Genomic DNA, 15,244 nt, shown 5'->3' on the forward strand with positions numbered 1-15,244 from the left:
TAATGAAGACATGATGAGTACGGTTACTGGCTGCAGTCTTTCATCCCAGCTGGGATGAGGTGTATCTGCACAAGTGAAAACTGTAAAAGGGGTGAGCTCAGAGGGAGGCGGAGAGGCAGACGGTGGGGTGTGGGTAGGATTTTTTATGGCTGCAAGTTTCATGGTTATGGAGTGAGTTATCCAGGAATGATCACACCATCACTGGGTGTCACATCACATTTGCTAAGCTGCCTTGAGGTTCACATACTGCTGTTGTGGATGGTATGCCACGCTTCTGTTGTATTCTCATGGACTTCTTGTGCTTTCTGCATCTCAGTGTGCAGTAAACAAAAATGAGCTTTTGATTAACATGTATTTGATAAGTGTACACAAATAGTTGCAATACATATATTCATTATGACTTTTATCTGTTTTTCATGTGTAAATACACACATTTGATTTTAAACCAAGATGCATTTGGGATATTTTAGTACTTTGAAAATTAATATATCCAGTTGAAGGTGATGTGAAATAGCTGCTAACCTTGCTTTCTAATGCTCATGATGTTGTGTTCTGAAAATCTGTATGCACAAAACCCTGTTGAAAGGATCTGCCTATATTCACCTACTGTTTAAATCACAAGTTCTGGTTCGGACTCACGTGATTCACTTCCTAATACATGAGGTCAAACATTCTTCATTACATTATTAGACTATTCATTTTTTCTCCTTTCTATAAGGGAGTATTTGTAACTTCTAACATGACAAATACTGTGTTTTTTTCCCTATTATTTTGTTGGCTTTCAAAGACATGTCAGAGCTAGAGCTAACATATGTCCTACCCAGAATTCAATCATGTTCACCTCAGCCTCTCATACTCAAAGTTGGATGAGTTTGGTATGACTTTAGACATTTCTTGAAATTAAGAAATCCCACAATCAAGTGAACGTACAGCCCCACTCCCATGACTCGAGTTTACACCCCACCACCGATATCTGGCTGTAGATGGATGTCAAAAGTCAATGCTACACTGCCAGGAACTAGCTATAGAGCAGCCTAGGTCACACATGATCAGATGACAATGACCAACACAATGGATTAGCTATAAAAGAGCTGGGGGGAGAGATTAGGGGTGAATTGATGACGGTTGGTTGGCTGGCTGGCAGGCAGGCAAGCAGGCAGGCCTGGGAGATCTTGGGTCTGTTTCAATGAGGAACATAAAGAGCTGAAATTAACATGTACCATGATACCAAGCAGAGAGAATCCTCTTAGAGATTACATCCATAACATGTTACGCCTATGGAACTGTATGGAAGGGGGAGACAAAGAGCAGAGCGAATGATAATTTTCTATTGTAGATTATGGGGGATCCTATTCTGTTCTGTTCCGTTGGATTCTATTGTATTCTGTTCTGTTTTGTTCTTTTCAGTTCTACATCACAGTTTATGTCACAAATGCTGTAATTCTTCCTCTTTCTGGTTTTCCCAGGGAATTTTTCACCTGGAATAAACTCGCAACGCCCCCTTCAGCATAACAGCTGCCACGGCCAGGCCGCACTAACTGTCTCCCTCTTGAAAGGGGTAAGCAGCAAGAGCAACAGCAGTACTCCTTGCAACATCTGTACCGTGGCACACACATGTTGACAAAAGCACACGTTGATACACAAACACACGCAAGCACACACAGAAACACTCACTCTCACACATGCATGGCTACACACTCGCACACATACACACACAGTCCATCTGTCTTTGTCTCCCTCCCACTGCCATCACCACGGGTCTGTCTACAAAACAATGTGCGATGCTTCGCACAACACGCATGCTCCGTGCACTCCTACTGTGCATTTTCTGTAAAACAGGAGCTACACACTTACAGATTTACATGCATAAAAAATATTAAAAAAAAAAAAAACACTTATAGAGAAGCAAAAGTGCCCAGGAGGATGCACGATCCAGGAAATGTGCAATTGTGAGGATGTTGTTGTAAGTGGAAGAAGTCCAAAAATCACTGGAAGTCAGGAAGTACTGCTCTGCACAGACACCTAGACTGGACCAGGAACCAGGATGCTCATAACTGCAATTGGCTGCAAGAGGGACTGTATATAAGAGGAGGGTCAGCTTTGGTTTGACAGTGAAATGCTGCCCCCTACTGGCTACCTGTATGAATCACAAGACAATGGCCCCTTAAAGACAAGGATCATTTAAATTTCTATACTTACCAGATCTGAAATAGTTGTTTGCTGAGAATCTTCACTGGAGCTGGTGGTGGTGTGTGTGTGTGTGTGTGTGTGTGTGTGTGTGTGTGTGTGTGTGTGTGTGAATGTGCATATAGGGACTGTGGCAGGACGGTTCAGCATCACTTTCATCTTTTTTTAATCTAAAAAGAGATGTAAAGAGAGAACTCCCTTGTGTGTTTAATTATCTTATAGGATAAGTTCTGACTGTGTCTGTTCATACCTACTGAAATGTTTAATTTTACGTTAAACAAATCTGAATAATTTCCTAAAACACCCGGGCACTGTTAATTTCAGAAACTAGACTTTCTTTTTTTGATACGAGGGGGTTTTATGAGATAGGAAATAAAATATGTTTGAGTGTTGGGATGTTGGTTGGACAAAACAAGCTCATCTGACGACATTACCTTACGCTTTAGGAAATTGTAATGGGCATTTTTTGCTATTATCTTACAGTTTTATAAAACGAACAATTAATCAATATACAAAAACATAATACAGATTAATTGATCATCAAAATGATCATTAGTTTAGCAAATGTTATTCAAACAGGAGTAAATAATGTATTTGATAGGGACTAACTTCAGCCACGGATTCGATGCTCTAGTGAGAATTTGTCAGTAAATGTCAGTGTATATACGACTGACTCCAAATAAAATACTGTGGCCATGTTCATTGTAAAGAAGGAACATGTCGCCCAGTGCAACAGTGTGGATCGCTGATGAAATTACTGAAATTAAAATCACTGAAATACAAATTTCTAAAATTTTAAATTAAAATGACGAACAACTGACATCTATGGCACAGAACAGGTTAGGATTCTGCTTCACAGGTAACACTTGATTTTATGAGTAAAGTAATCAGACTTTTCTTGGCAAGGTATCATATTACACATTCAAAGCTTAACCAATACATTTTTGTCTGAATAAAGAATCAAACTCATTGAGACGAGCAAATCATTTTATTTGAAAAAAACAAAAAAAAAAAGTGAATTGCTATGTACAGTACGTAAAAAAAACATGAGATCGGACCTAAATCATTTCTTGTCTTTTTGCTTTTTAAGTTCATCTCATACAGTCCTGTTACCCATAACAGGAGAATCCACACACTGTCAGAGCATTCCTGTACAGCATTCAACAGAGGACAAATAAAAACATTACATCATCGCCACTGTTTCATCATCAGAGTTAGCAGATATCAAACCTAAACCAGCAGGCATCCTCTTGGTCTCAGAACACACACAACAAATGTTTTCTCTTGTTTGTGTGTGTGTGTGTGTGTGTGTCTATGTGTGTGTGTGTGTGTGTGTGTGTGTGTGTGTGTGTGTCTTCCTGTTGTTATTGTATTACAATTGATGATTCAGTGTTTTTTGCTGACTAAAGACCACCCCCTGTTGGACAACAGAGGGAACTGGCACATCACTCCTCGCCTCATGAACTCTGATCTGTTCAGCTCACCCCAAGCATGGTTCAGGCTAGAAAGTGGGATGATCAAACATCGCTTTAAGGATCTCTGATACTCTAGAGTAGAATGATATTTGTTTAGAACTATTTGACCAATATCTGATATGACTTTCATTCATATATAGATCATCAGATTGGATAAGAAAAGGTTAGAAATAAAAGCATAGATATTTCAAAAAGAAAGTGACGTAGGGGGGTGGGGGGGGGACTGACTGACTGACTAACATTTCTAAGTCTTAATCTTTTATTTTTATTTTCAGGGTCTCAGCCCTTGGTTGAAATGATTGCATAGTCCTGAGAGTTGGCTCCAGCCCTCTCAGGCCCACATACTGTAAATACAGCATTGATTTAAAACTGGACAGTCAACCAAAAATGTAATGCCATTGCAATAAAACGATTCAGATTATTTTAAGTCTACTGTCAAAACACAAATAGAAAACATACAACCAAAAACCATTCTCTGTAGCAGGGCTGTGATCTACACGTCCTTAACTGATGGAACTCCTTTTTTCATTTAAAATTTCGAACTGAAATAAAACAAATTTAAAAAAAGATGAAAGATGTCAGAATTTCTCCATCTGTTGAGTATCATTAAAGATTATCCACAGACATGAAATATCTTCACTGAATCACCTGTATACTTCTCAATTTTGACTCATCTTTATGTTCAAATTATTAGTTTAAAGCAACATTTTACTTGGTGCAACATTTATAGCTGCATGGATCAAGCATTTAATTTTTTTCTGTAAATGTATAACCTGCAGCTCCAGACTGCTGAAGCTAGAGTCATGAGTCGTGAAGCATATCCATAAATGTTTCTACACTAAGTGAAAAATTGCTTTAACTAGATTTAAGCAGTGCACACCCCATTTTTTCCCCCGTCTCTAAATGCTTGTGTTTAGCTACATGTTGTGCACGAGACACACAATATCAAATGTATTAGTCAAACAGGTACAGCAGAGGGAGGTTTGCTTTGTCCTCTTAATGTTTTTAACTTCTCACAAAGCCCTCTTACTGAAGTTGCAGCATTACTTTTGCAAATGTTTCATTTCTGATACATTTATTAATGCATGCCTGATACATTTTTAATGGGATTCAATGGGTCCGCTTGATATATATTTAATGAGGTTTTATGAACATAGTTTCCTCAGAATGAGCACTGAAAGATTCTCATGACTTTGGTGAAGCAATGTCCATAATGTTCTGATATCCTTTGATCATAACAAATAAATAAAGACAAAAAAAAAAAATCATGAAACATTAATGACACGTAAAAAAAAAATGAAGGAATGTAAACATACATACAGACACACACTCACTCAGTCACACAGACTAAACATCTATATACTGTATGAGCTATGTAAGTTATTGTTGTCATTTCTGCTACAGTGTGTGACAGCGGTTGTTTGAAACAAGAGAGTGTCTGTGTTTTATTGGAGCAAAGCCAAACTCTGCAGCTCTGTTTGGCCGCCGGGGCACACCGTACACATTTTACTGTTTGTACCGAGCAGAGGAGAGGGGGCCCCCCCCCCCCCCCCCCCCCGTTTTCTTTACTACTTAGCTTGTCTCCTCTTTGTTGCCATTTAAATATTTTAGCGCTAAGTGAGAAAGTCCACAGAGAGGAACAGGAGGAACCCCATGCCTTATTTGGAGTCCACAGTCAGTGCAACACATGTTTTATGTGAGTAACTCTCTTTTCTGTATTCCGAGTGCTCAATGCACATGCTCTTTTAGCTGCCTCTTCAGTCACTCTCACCCCTCCCAGTGTTCATATTGGACTCTTCCACATCATCCTCTGCGATGCAAAACAAGACCATACCACTATGAGTGGTGAGTGCAGATGGGGGGGGGGGTTGTTTTTTTTTGTTTTGTTTTTTTTGTCGATGGCGGGTGTTCCGAGCAGGTGCTATAGCTCACTGTGGCGCACAGGAGGCTCTAGCTTGTGTGATAGGGCTGTGAGAACTTTGTCGAACTTCTCGTAACGCTCTGATTGGCTGCCCTCAGAGCCACGGCTGCCCCACAGGAGACGCATCTGAAACTCCGTCTGGAAGATCTCGTGGATTTCTGCTCGCTCCTGGAATCCTGGAGAGGTGACCGAGGAGAGAAGGAGAGAAGAAGAGAAGAGGTTACTCTATGTAGATGACATTTATAAAAAATCATGGTGGAATAGAGGTTATCAGAAAACGAAAGAAATTTCAAAATAATCCCTGACTAGATAATAAAATGAACAAGACTGTGGAAAAACTACTGTAGCTGATTTAAAAAATAAAATAATAAAATAAACTAACTTAAGTAAAAATGCATGAGAAACGATGTGAGCCTTGACAAAAACAATACATTTAGTCAGGCAATATTTGCACAGTCTTATTGTAAGTCCTCAAAGCACTGACACATTGAAATTTTTTATTAACAATAACTACGCCAAAATAAAAAACAAACCACCAAATACATGTTAAACTAACTAAATAGTCACACTTGCTATTTCCCCTTTATATGCGCACTTTTTTTTTTTTTTTTTTTAAATCACATCAGACTTTCCACATTTGAGTTTGTTCTATTTGCTGATGAATCCCACAAGAAGCGGTTGAAAGCTCTGAAAAGGCCAGTGAGTGAACCTTTGAGATGGGATTACTTTGTCACACAGGTAAAGACTGAACCTCCATGCTCATCTGAATATGATTCGATTCATTCTGCTCATTGCAACACAGCTACACAGAAATAAGCTTCTGTGCCCTCATGATTAGACGATGCAATCCTCCCCAGTGCTCAATAAAAAAAAAAGAAAGATGAAAACTCTCCAGCCTGACTCTATGAATACACTAAAGCTTCTTCAGCTGAAAGCAGCTTTAACAACTGTATGAAGTAAGCGTCTTTGTTGTGGCTTGAAGAACTGTTGATGAAAGGAGCAGGCTGAGGTCAGGCTGATCGATGGCGACATATTACAGAAAACAGATTTGAATTGATAGTTACTGAAAGACTGTTCAATAAAGCAGTAATGGCCTCAAACTGAGAACCAATGCAGAAGTATTAGAGATCAATACAGTCAACACAGTAACCCCACACACACACGATCATTACAGCAAATCGGTCATGTCACGACCCTGATACTGTAGACATGCGTCCTTATTAACATCAATACATTAACAGCATGAGATGTAACACACTAAATTTGGCCTTACCCTGCAGTTTGGTCTCAGAGTTGGTTCTGTAGATTCCCCCGTGATGTGCGATGGTACGGGCTGCCTCTAGGTGGTACATGACCACATCTACTCCGACCTCTGCGCTCTCCCACGGCTCCAGCGCCTCCCCGAGAGCCACGCCTCGCTCCAGCAGGGACAGGACGGGAATGATGTGGGGGAAAGAGGTGTTGGACAGAACACTAGACTCTGTACGTAAAGGAATAAACACGCAAGCACATTTTGGAGTCAAATACATGCAAATACACACCAGTTACCTGCATACTTATTACCACTGCACGTAAACTAGAATCTCACCTTTGCCATCGTTCATATTCTTCATGAAAGGTTTGAGTTTCTTCTCATATAAAATAGCGCCCTCTGTATGTCTCTGCCGTAATGTCACCCACGTCTGCTCCAGGCGGGAAATCTGACACAATGAGCGGTGAAAACAAAGATTTTGAGAAAAGCAAACTCTGGAGTTTTTCCGCAGATGATGGTGACTTTTCTCTGTATCTGCCTCTTACCTGTGGCAGCTCCAGGGCTCTCATCACAGCTGCAAAGCCGAACATGTTGCCCAGGTTGCTCTTCAACTCGGCTGCTAACTGGATGGTCTTATGGAGCAGGGCCGCCCTCTCCTCCGTGCTTCCTGTACAGCCCAGCAGGTCCACCGCCATCATGATAGACATGGTGTAGAACCTGAGGAGAGAGAAACGTGCTATTCAATAAAACTTAATAAAAAGTTGATTATTGCGGTTACGAGGGAAATTGGAACGGTTGAGTCAAAGCCTGTTTTGAGAGCCCCTCTGGAAATTCACACTGGGGCAGACTGTAGTGATGTAGTGAGTGATGTAATCTGACAGAGCCTTCAGATGCTGATGAAATATATATCATTTCAAGGCCTCTGTTGAATAATTTTACAAAAAGTTTACTGGAAAAAGTTGTAATGCACAGTTTGATGCCTCACATTTAGTTTTTATTATGCTGGCTTTCAGTAACATGCTGTTACATTAAGGAAATATTCATTACATTGTATAACCAACCATAGGAAAACAAAAGTGGGGGGTGGGGGTGGGGGGTGGAACAGAAGATGAGAAGAGGGAAAAGATGATAAGAGATGAGGAGGGTGAAGATAAGAACCGAAGAGTCAAGAGGGGGGAGGAGAGGAGCTGAAGAGCAGAGGTAATCAATATTTGAATTAATGAAGGAGGTACTGTGTGACGCATAAAAAAGGAGACAGCGAGAAACAAATGTGTTTGTACCTCTCCAGTAGGTCAAGTCTCAGCTGGTGTCCATGTGGAAGTGTCAGTAACTCCAGCCCTGAGGACACTCCCATCATCCTTTGCGTCTCTGAGGAGACGCCCAATATTCTAGCCACCTGCCCGAGAGTTAAGAGACAATGGTTAAGATACATGTGGCGTGTGTGTGAGTATGGGCGCGTGCTTACATCTGTTTACCTGCATGCATGACTATGTGTTGTTGTTTTACGCTGTGGGATTATGCACATCAGCTCGCTTGGTGTGCATGTATATGCATCTGTGTGCGTGCGTCTGTACGTACCGTGCAGTCCACCATGGTGATGTGTTTAGCCGCGGTCCTTGCATCCACCTCAGCCAGCAGCTCTTTGACTCTCTTCAGCACGGACATCTCCAGAGGCTTATTCTCAGCCGGCATAAGGCAAGACTCGTACCTGCACAGGAGCGATTACGCCGCATTAGAAAACTACAGCAACAAGAGGGTTGTAAAGATAAATGGGTTAAAACAGAATTTTTTGTATCTTGGGAGGCTCATTCAGTGGTCCAGTTGTTTGGTTCAAAGATCATGTACACACAACATAAAGGAAGCTGTTTTGATAAAGACCCCTCAAAGTTTACTGCTGAAAAAATACATTTGTCTCTCTCTGGTAGACAAATTATGGTGCAACCGTTCCTAAATGACACCAAACATACTGAACAGTGACATTTACTTAGTTACTTATCTGCCAGCACACTGCATGATACCAATACATTTAAAATCTGTTGATAGTATCAGCCATGCAGATGTATCAGTCAGTCAGATGTTGAATTAGTCCCACATCTCCAAAACAAGGAGTCTTAAGGTTATTTGCGCAATTAATAAAACTAGTAACGTAGATCTGAAGATATTCCAGTAACATGATATTCACACCTGATATATCAACATCTGAGTTACTACAGGTGGGACTGACCATCAGGGATACAGGGACAAATCCTGTATCAGTGGGTCGGTGGACCGTCATTAAAAAAAAATAAAAAAAAGTTTTACCAGCCTCGACATTCCTCTGGGTGTGCCTGTCATTCAGGTGCACATGAAAGCGTGCGGCGTGCGTGTTTTCGGGGATTGGGCTCTCTGGCCAATCAGAAGCCATCCTCATGTCCTAATTATGATGCTTTCTCTTCAACTAACCAGTCCCTGGTTCACACTGGTGGCTAACACATGAGCAGCCTTTACTGCCTTAACTGCCAATTTCTCCAGTAGTGTTAACACATACAGTATCCAGCAATATGCCCCCAGCACCAAAGATCCACAGGGGACTCTCAGATGTCCAAAGCTGCTGCCTGCTCCATCTCTGCAGCCAAGACATACTATTTCTCTTCCACAAACCTCATATGCTGTGTCCCCCCATGGCACTGCGATACCCAGTAAAACACAGTATCTGCTGTGTCTATGACCACACTGTAAAGTCTGCCCTCAAGCTCTCTCCCACAGGACTAACAGCCGTTCACTCAAGTCTGTTTTCCAGTCTGGGCTCGCTCAGGCTGTAGCTGTACTGCAGTGCCTGGTCAAAATTGCTTTACTCTCATATTTTTGCCCTTTACGACAAAATGTCAGTGTATGTATTGACCTTTGAACACACCAACTTTACATCCTGATAGAATATGCCTCAGTGTACAGAAAGCTGAGCAACAGTCAGGATCCACAGGTACCTACATTAGGAAAATGGTAAACTGCGGACTTAATAGATCTTGTTTTGTTTGTTTACATCTTATTGTTAGTTTTTTTCCCTACAGTTTCCCAATTCATTTATACATGCTTTACTTGATGAATCACATAACACCCTACGGCTTCATCCTCTGTACAGAATTTACAGAAGTTTGCTTTATGATTTGCTTTCTCTTGCCTTTAGGACTTCACAGTTCTTGTTACACCTGACCTACAGTAACCCTGTGGTAGGAACAAGGACTGTCTGTTCAATTTTCTTTCCCCTAAAACTGCAGTTTTCTGACACTGCTGAAAAGCCCGGTCTTAAAGTAACTTAAGAAAAAAGCCACTGTACCTACTCTTCTTTCTATGAACATGACAGCAATTCCACAACTGTTCACATCCGGCATTAGAAAACAGACATTCAAGACTTGATCACTCTCATTCAGATTTTTTTCACGCTGTGTATCCTTTTCATCCAGGACTCCAAATCAAGTTAAAAGACCAGCTAAGTATCCTTTGGAAACATAATGTGGAGGCTTGGAGGTCTCTTTGTGTCTCATACCTGGATGGTCTGAATGAGGATGTCGTTTCCACCTGTGGGGCGGAGAACATCCCTTCTCCTTCCTCCCTCGCTCCCTCCTCCCTCCCTTCCTCGACTCGCAACCGCTCCACGTAGCTCTTAGCCGGAGGCTTGGGGGGTCCGGCGGGGCAAGGTCTGAGGTCACAGTAGCTCCCTGCTGTTTCTGAAGAATGTGACTGGTAGGTGGGATGATGGGCAGGGGAGGAGTGCGCCGAGTGAGAGGTATGCGCGGGATGCTCTGGAGGGTTGTTACTGGCTGAGGGGCTGAGCTGGGGGTCGCTGGAACGGCGCATCACGGGGGAGGGTGGGACGACAGCCAGGACCCGCCCGCTCGAGTGGGCTCTCTGCCTGGTGACTGAAATGAAGAGAGAGAGCAGTCTTAAAATCCCCTGTGGACGATGTGTTCGTGAATGTGAGGGGGAGTGCATTTATTCTCTATTCATGCGTCTGAGTTTGTGTGTCGCTGGCACTTACTAGCACTATACGCAGGAGACAGTGGGGTCTCCCCAACAGGTGACAAGGGGCAGCGATACTCCTGAATCTGGTCCATGCTCATTGCACAGTTCCGCATTGCGTCTTTGTGGTGGTGGATTGTTGATGGGCTGCAAACACAGCATTTTTAGGATGTTAAAAATCTTTGGGTGTGGATTTAAAAGCTGTAAGAAAATGAAGGGAAACTCACAATGCAAGTGCAAATCAGGATGCCACGTTTATCAGTGACAGGAATGGTGTGGTGAAGAATGTAAACGCTTATTATTTCAGGGTGACAGAGGAGGGAGAGTTGGTTCAACCGTAAAGGAAATTGCTCTACTTCATGATGCACACATATAATATTATATATTGTGTTATTTATTAATTAAAACCACGTTTAAGTCTTAAAAACAGGAGCAGAAAATGCAGTACAGTGTGGCTTCTTCAGAAAAGATGAACTGCAAAAAAATATAAAAAATATTTAAGATGTGTAATCGTTAGTTTTACCACATCAACACTGGGAAATGTTATCAATAATGAATAAATTTATTTTTCCCCACATATTTTCTTCTTGCAGAACTCACTATGAGGCAAAAAAAATGTATTTCCACTGTACACAACATATTTTTCTGCTCCTTTTTTCGAGTTTCAAACAGCCTTGTTTTGTTTTGAAACTCAAGTGAGCCAGTGCAGAAGTGGTCAAGTGAACATGTCACTCTGAGGGCACTAACAGGACCTGACGCTCATTACCAGGGGAGGTGCTAATGGTGTCTGTGAAGTGAGGGGACCGTAGGGAAGGTGGGAGGTTAAGCTCACTAGTTTAGTGCTCAAACACAACACTAGTGTCACACAAACACACAACAACCTGCAGTTGGGCACAGGTTCCGGCTCTGGTTCTGGTGGTGCCACTGGTGTCTCAACTGGGCTGGGACTGTCTGAGTCACTGATCGTGTATATGACATAAAGCAAGAATGAAACAACGGCAAACAGTGATAAAGACTTCAGAAAAAAAAAAAAAGAATCGTCAGGATTTAATCATTGGCTGCTCGGCTGGAGAGCTGCATCTCCGCCACTCAAAAAAAAAACAAAAGAAAAAACCACTCCACACGTTTCTCGCGGCTCACCTGTGAGGTATCATCTTCTCTGTCGTCAGCCCATCAGTCATGGTGACGCTCCTCCTCTTGATGTACGCTCCCCTCTGACTGGACGGTGAGTATGCAGAGCCTTGCTTGCTGTTGGACAGCGCGAAGGTGGCCTCCAGGTAGCGCAGAGGGAGAGTCCTGCTGACTGGACAGTAGATGTGGACACCGCTGGACTGGGAGACTGGTTTGCGCTGGCCTATGTAGAACCGCACGAGCTCCTGGACTGAGTCGAAATTGTCTGTCTCCAACATGTACTGCACCTGAGGATGAAGAGAAACAGCATTTAATATACCACCTTTGAATGTTTTCATACACCTGCTGTAATTAACTTGCACCATAAATACTTGTAAGCTAGCGAGGGCGCAGGATTTTGTCTGAAGGGAGAAAATCAGAGCATGTGTGTTCTCTCTTGAACCAGAATAACTCCACTGTGGCTCCACAGGGGGAGCCTACCCTCCATGTTTTGTATCTACAGTGGTTACAGATCTCTTTGAGTGGCGAACACAAACAGCCGCTGTTCCTCTTTATTTGCCCAGTGCTTAAAACCAGTTTACACAGTGCCGAATTATCTAATGCCTGATTCAAACTCATAATAAAATGAAACAGAAATCAGCAGGCAGGGTGGGAACTGAGATTTGGAGCCAGATAGAGAAGAAAGGCACAGCTGGTCAACAAGGCAAACCTGCCGCCTCCAGCATTAGAGGCAACCAGAGAAAACAGGCCTTTCTCTTGGAGGATGAATCTTCGATTGGTAAAGGTGGTTAATATAATGTTAAATATGCATTTCACTCAAGTTTGATTCTGCTCTGTAGCGAGATGAGAAGAAGACGAGGCTTTGGCCAATGCTGCCATGTCTATATAATAGACCCATCTCACAGCGGACAGGTCAAAGTGTCACAGATGTGACACAGATGTGGATGCCGACTCATAGTACAACTTGACTCTAAATGGAACATCATCAATGTTACTAGTTACGTGTGCACTTTTCCTGCTCACGGGGGGGAATTGATGAGTGATTTAAACACTGGGAGTGGCCCATTCATTTGATCTTTTGGCATTAAACAAACCAGAGAGAATAGACAACAACAACAACAACAACAACATTAAATTATTCTCTGCTGTCCTTTCTGCATACAGAGTATGATGGAAATTCAAAGCACCACACGATTTAAGTTAAACTTACAGAAGATGAACATAAGGGAGCGAATAGAACAACGTGATGAAAGGCAACACATACGAGAGTGTATCAAAAACTTAAAAGAAGTGATGAGTGATGAAACAGGCCAGCCAGTCGAAGCTGAACACTTACCTTGGTCTCATTGGATTTGACCAAGACTTTGCTAATCTTGAAGTGCAGCACCTCATTATTCCACCGACAGGTCAGAACATAGTCACCCACGCTGGTCAGAGAGTCACGCACCAGGAAATCTCCATTACGCACAACCAGAGTCTCTGACACCTGGACAGAGAAAAAAAAAAAAAGAATATGTTTTTAAATTAGTAAAAGGAGACAAAAAAAAAGCTCCAATCGTGAAGAGCTGGAAGCAAACTTGGCTCACTGAGCCGGAGCATGTGTGTGAACATTTTTTTACTGACACTCCGACTGTTTAATAATTGAATCGAGAGAATCATGATTATTTATGACAACGCCTTAGGACAGTTTGTGTTGCTGAACAAACACAAACTACGTCCCTCACTGCCAAACTGTCTCTGTTATGCACAGTTTGAATTGGCAATGATGGATAAAATGCCAGCCACAATGGCCGGAATGACTTTCTGAGGACACATTTTATTGAGTTCAGCACTTCTGTAAAAAGTTATTATTTTGAATTTATTGACAAAACAAGCAATCCAGAAATGCAATCTCCCATTCATGGTCAATGGAACAGCTTCAGGCTGTATATCTTGCTGATGCCAAACACTGCGGATGTGTCAGTGGTTTCTGTGAGAAGAGATCACAAATATTGACCGAGTGGTCGTAACATATTTCAATCTGAGCGGTGTTCCCTTTAGAAATATCTGCCCTAAAGAGGGTATGAAGGTGTAAAATTTAAAATTCACTCAACACAAGGTGTGAAATATGCAGCACAGAGAGTCAATGACCAGCAGGAGGCAGTATATACACACATGAAAAGCTCAAACCAAGTGCAGGATCTTCTAATTTATTTGGGTGAGTTTTTGAAAGTTTTTTTTTTTTTTTTTTTTATCTGCTCCCTCGCTGCATTTAAGAATTCATCATGTTTTTTTCACAACGGTTTGGAACAAAGTAAATGAAATAATGTACCTAAAGGGAAAGTCGCATTGGGCCGTATACACATACTGGAAGTCTTAACTTTAAAAAGGGAAGAACAACAGAACAGGATGAAGAAAACGAGCAGGAAGGAAGGATGGGATTTAGGGACGCTAATGTACAGTATCCGCCAACAGGGTGTGTGTGTGTGTGAGAACTAGTCATTAAGTATTGTTTTGGAAACCAGGGCGTTCAGGGTTTCCCCAACTTTACACTGGGGTAAATCTATGAATAAATGAATATTTTATGTAAATTGAAGGAGGGGAAACTCACAGATGGCTGATTTGAATCTGTGTGTGTGTGTGTGTGTGTGTGTGTGTGTGTGTGTGTGTGTGTGTGTGTGTGTGAGGGATAGAGACACAGAGCAGAGGTTGATCAGGAGACAGAGGCTGTGTCTATTTACAAGTACCCTCCACATGTGCATGCAGTGTGTGTGGGCGCGGGTCTCTTGTTGTGTGTCTCTGTGTCTTAGTCACCAGCTGTGAAATTCAATTGCGTACATCAGCAACACGTGCAGCTGTCTGTTTGGCAGAGTTTCCCCTCCTTCTGAACGCTAAAGCAATTTCTACTGAGCTGTGACAGATGATGGGATTCATTAATCAGTGTCATTCTGTGTGTAAAGCATTTAAACTGTGCTTTCAAAGCCAGAGATTTTGGCCAAGTAATCGCTCAACTAATACTATCGGTTGACAACCACATCAGCCCACACAGAAATACTATTATGTTACTTTTATCTCAATTAATTCTGTATTTTTTAAAAATCTATTATGACATGTGGGGTATTGAAATGCAAACTGCGGCAGCAATTCATCATTTTCTAAATTTATTTATTTATTAATTTCGCTGCTACAGGGACTGAGAGACTGCCACATGAAGTTTGACTTGAAGCTTTTCATTCATATCTTCAGTGGGTTTGTTGATAACTAAAGGCTGGAAAACTTTCATCCTCATGCTGACGAGTAAGA

At 41.9% G+C, this 15,244-nt stretch overlaps 1 protein-coding gene across 2 annotated transcripts in view; it reads right to left on the reverse strand.

Annotated features, from left to right (window-relative positions):
* Positions 1-5,233: 5,233 nt before the first annotated feature.
* LOC111238765 (SH2 domain-containing protein 3C-like) overlaps positions 5,234-15,244 on the reverse strand; it is a 50,647-nt gene continuing 40,636 nt past the window's right edge. For both annotated transcript variants that reach the window (XM_022768441.1, XM_022768442.1), the window contains exons 6-15: positions 13,299-13,448; positions 11,972-12,249; positions 10,851-10,978; positions 10,359-10,731; positions 8,414-8,543; positions 8,116-8,231; positions 7,381-7,552; positions 7,172-7,283; positions 6,857-7,063; positions 5,234-5,759 (exon numbers count right to left, since the gene is read on the reverse strand). In XM_022768441.1, the coding sequence (XP_022624162.1) occupies positions 5,584-5,759; positions 6,857-7,063; positions 7,172-7,283; positions 7,381-7,552; positions 8,116-8,231; positions 8,414-8,543; positions 10,359-10,731; positions 10,851-10,978; positions 11,972-12,249; positions 13,299-13,448 (1,842 nt within the window). In that variant the 3' untranslated portion in view covers positions 5,234-5,583. The remainder of the gene's footprint in view (positions 5,760-6,856; positions 7,064-7,171; positions 7,284-7,380; positions 7,553-8,115; positions 8,232-8,413; positions 8,544-10,358; positions 10,732-10,850; positions 10,979-11,971; positions 12,250-13,298; positions 13,449-15,244) is intronic.

This window comes from Seriola dumerili, unplaced genomic scaffold (assembly GCF_002260705.1).
Source record: "Seriola dumerili isolate Sdu_G_001 unplaced genomic scaffold, Sdu_1.0 BDQW01001601.1, whole genome shotgun sequence".
Classification (NCBI taxonomy): Eukaryota; Metazoa; Chordata; class Actinopteri; order Carangiformes; family Carangidae; genus Seriola; species Seriola dumerili.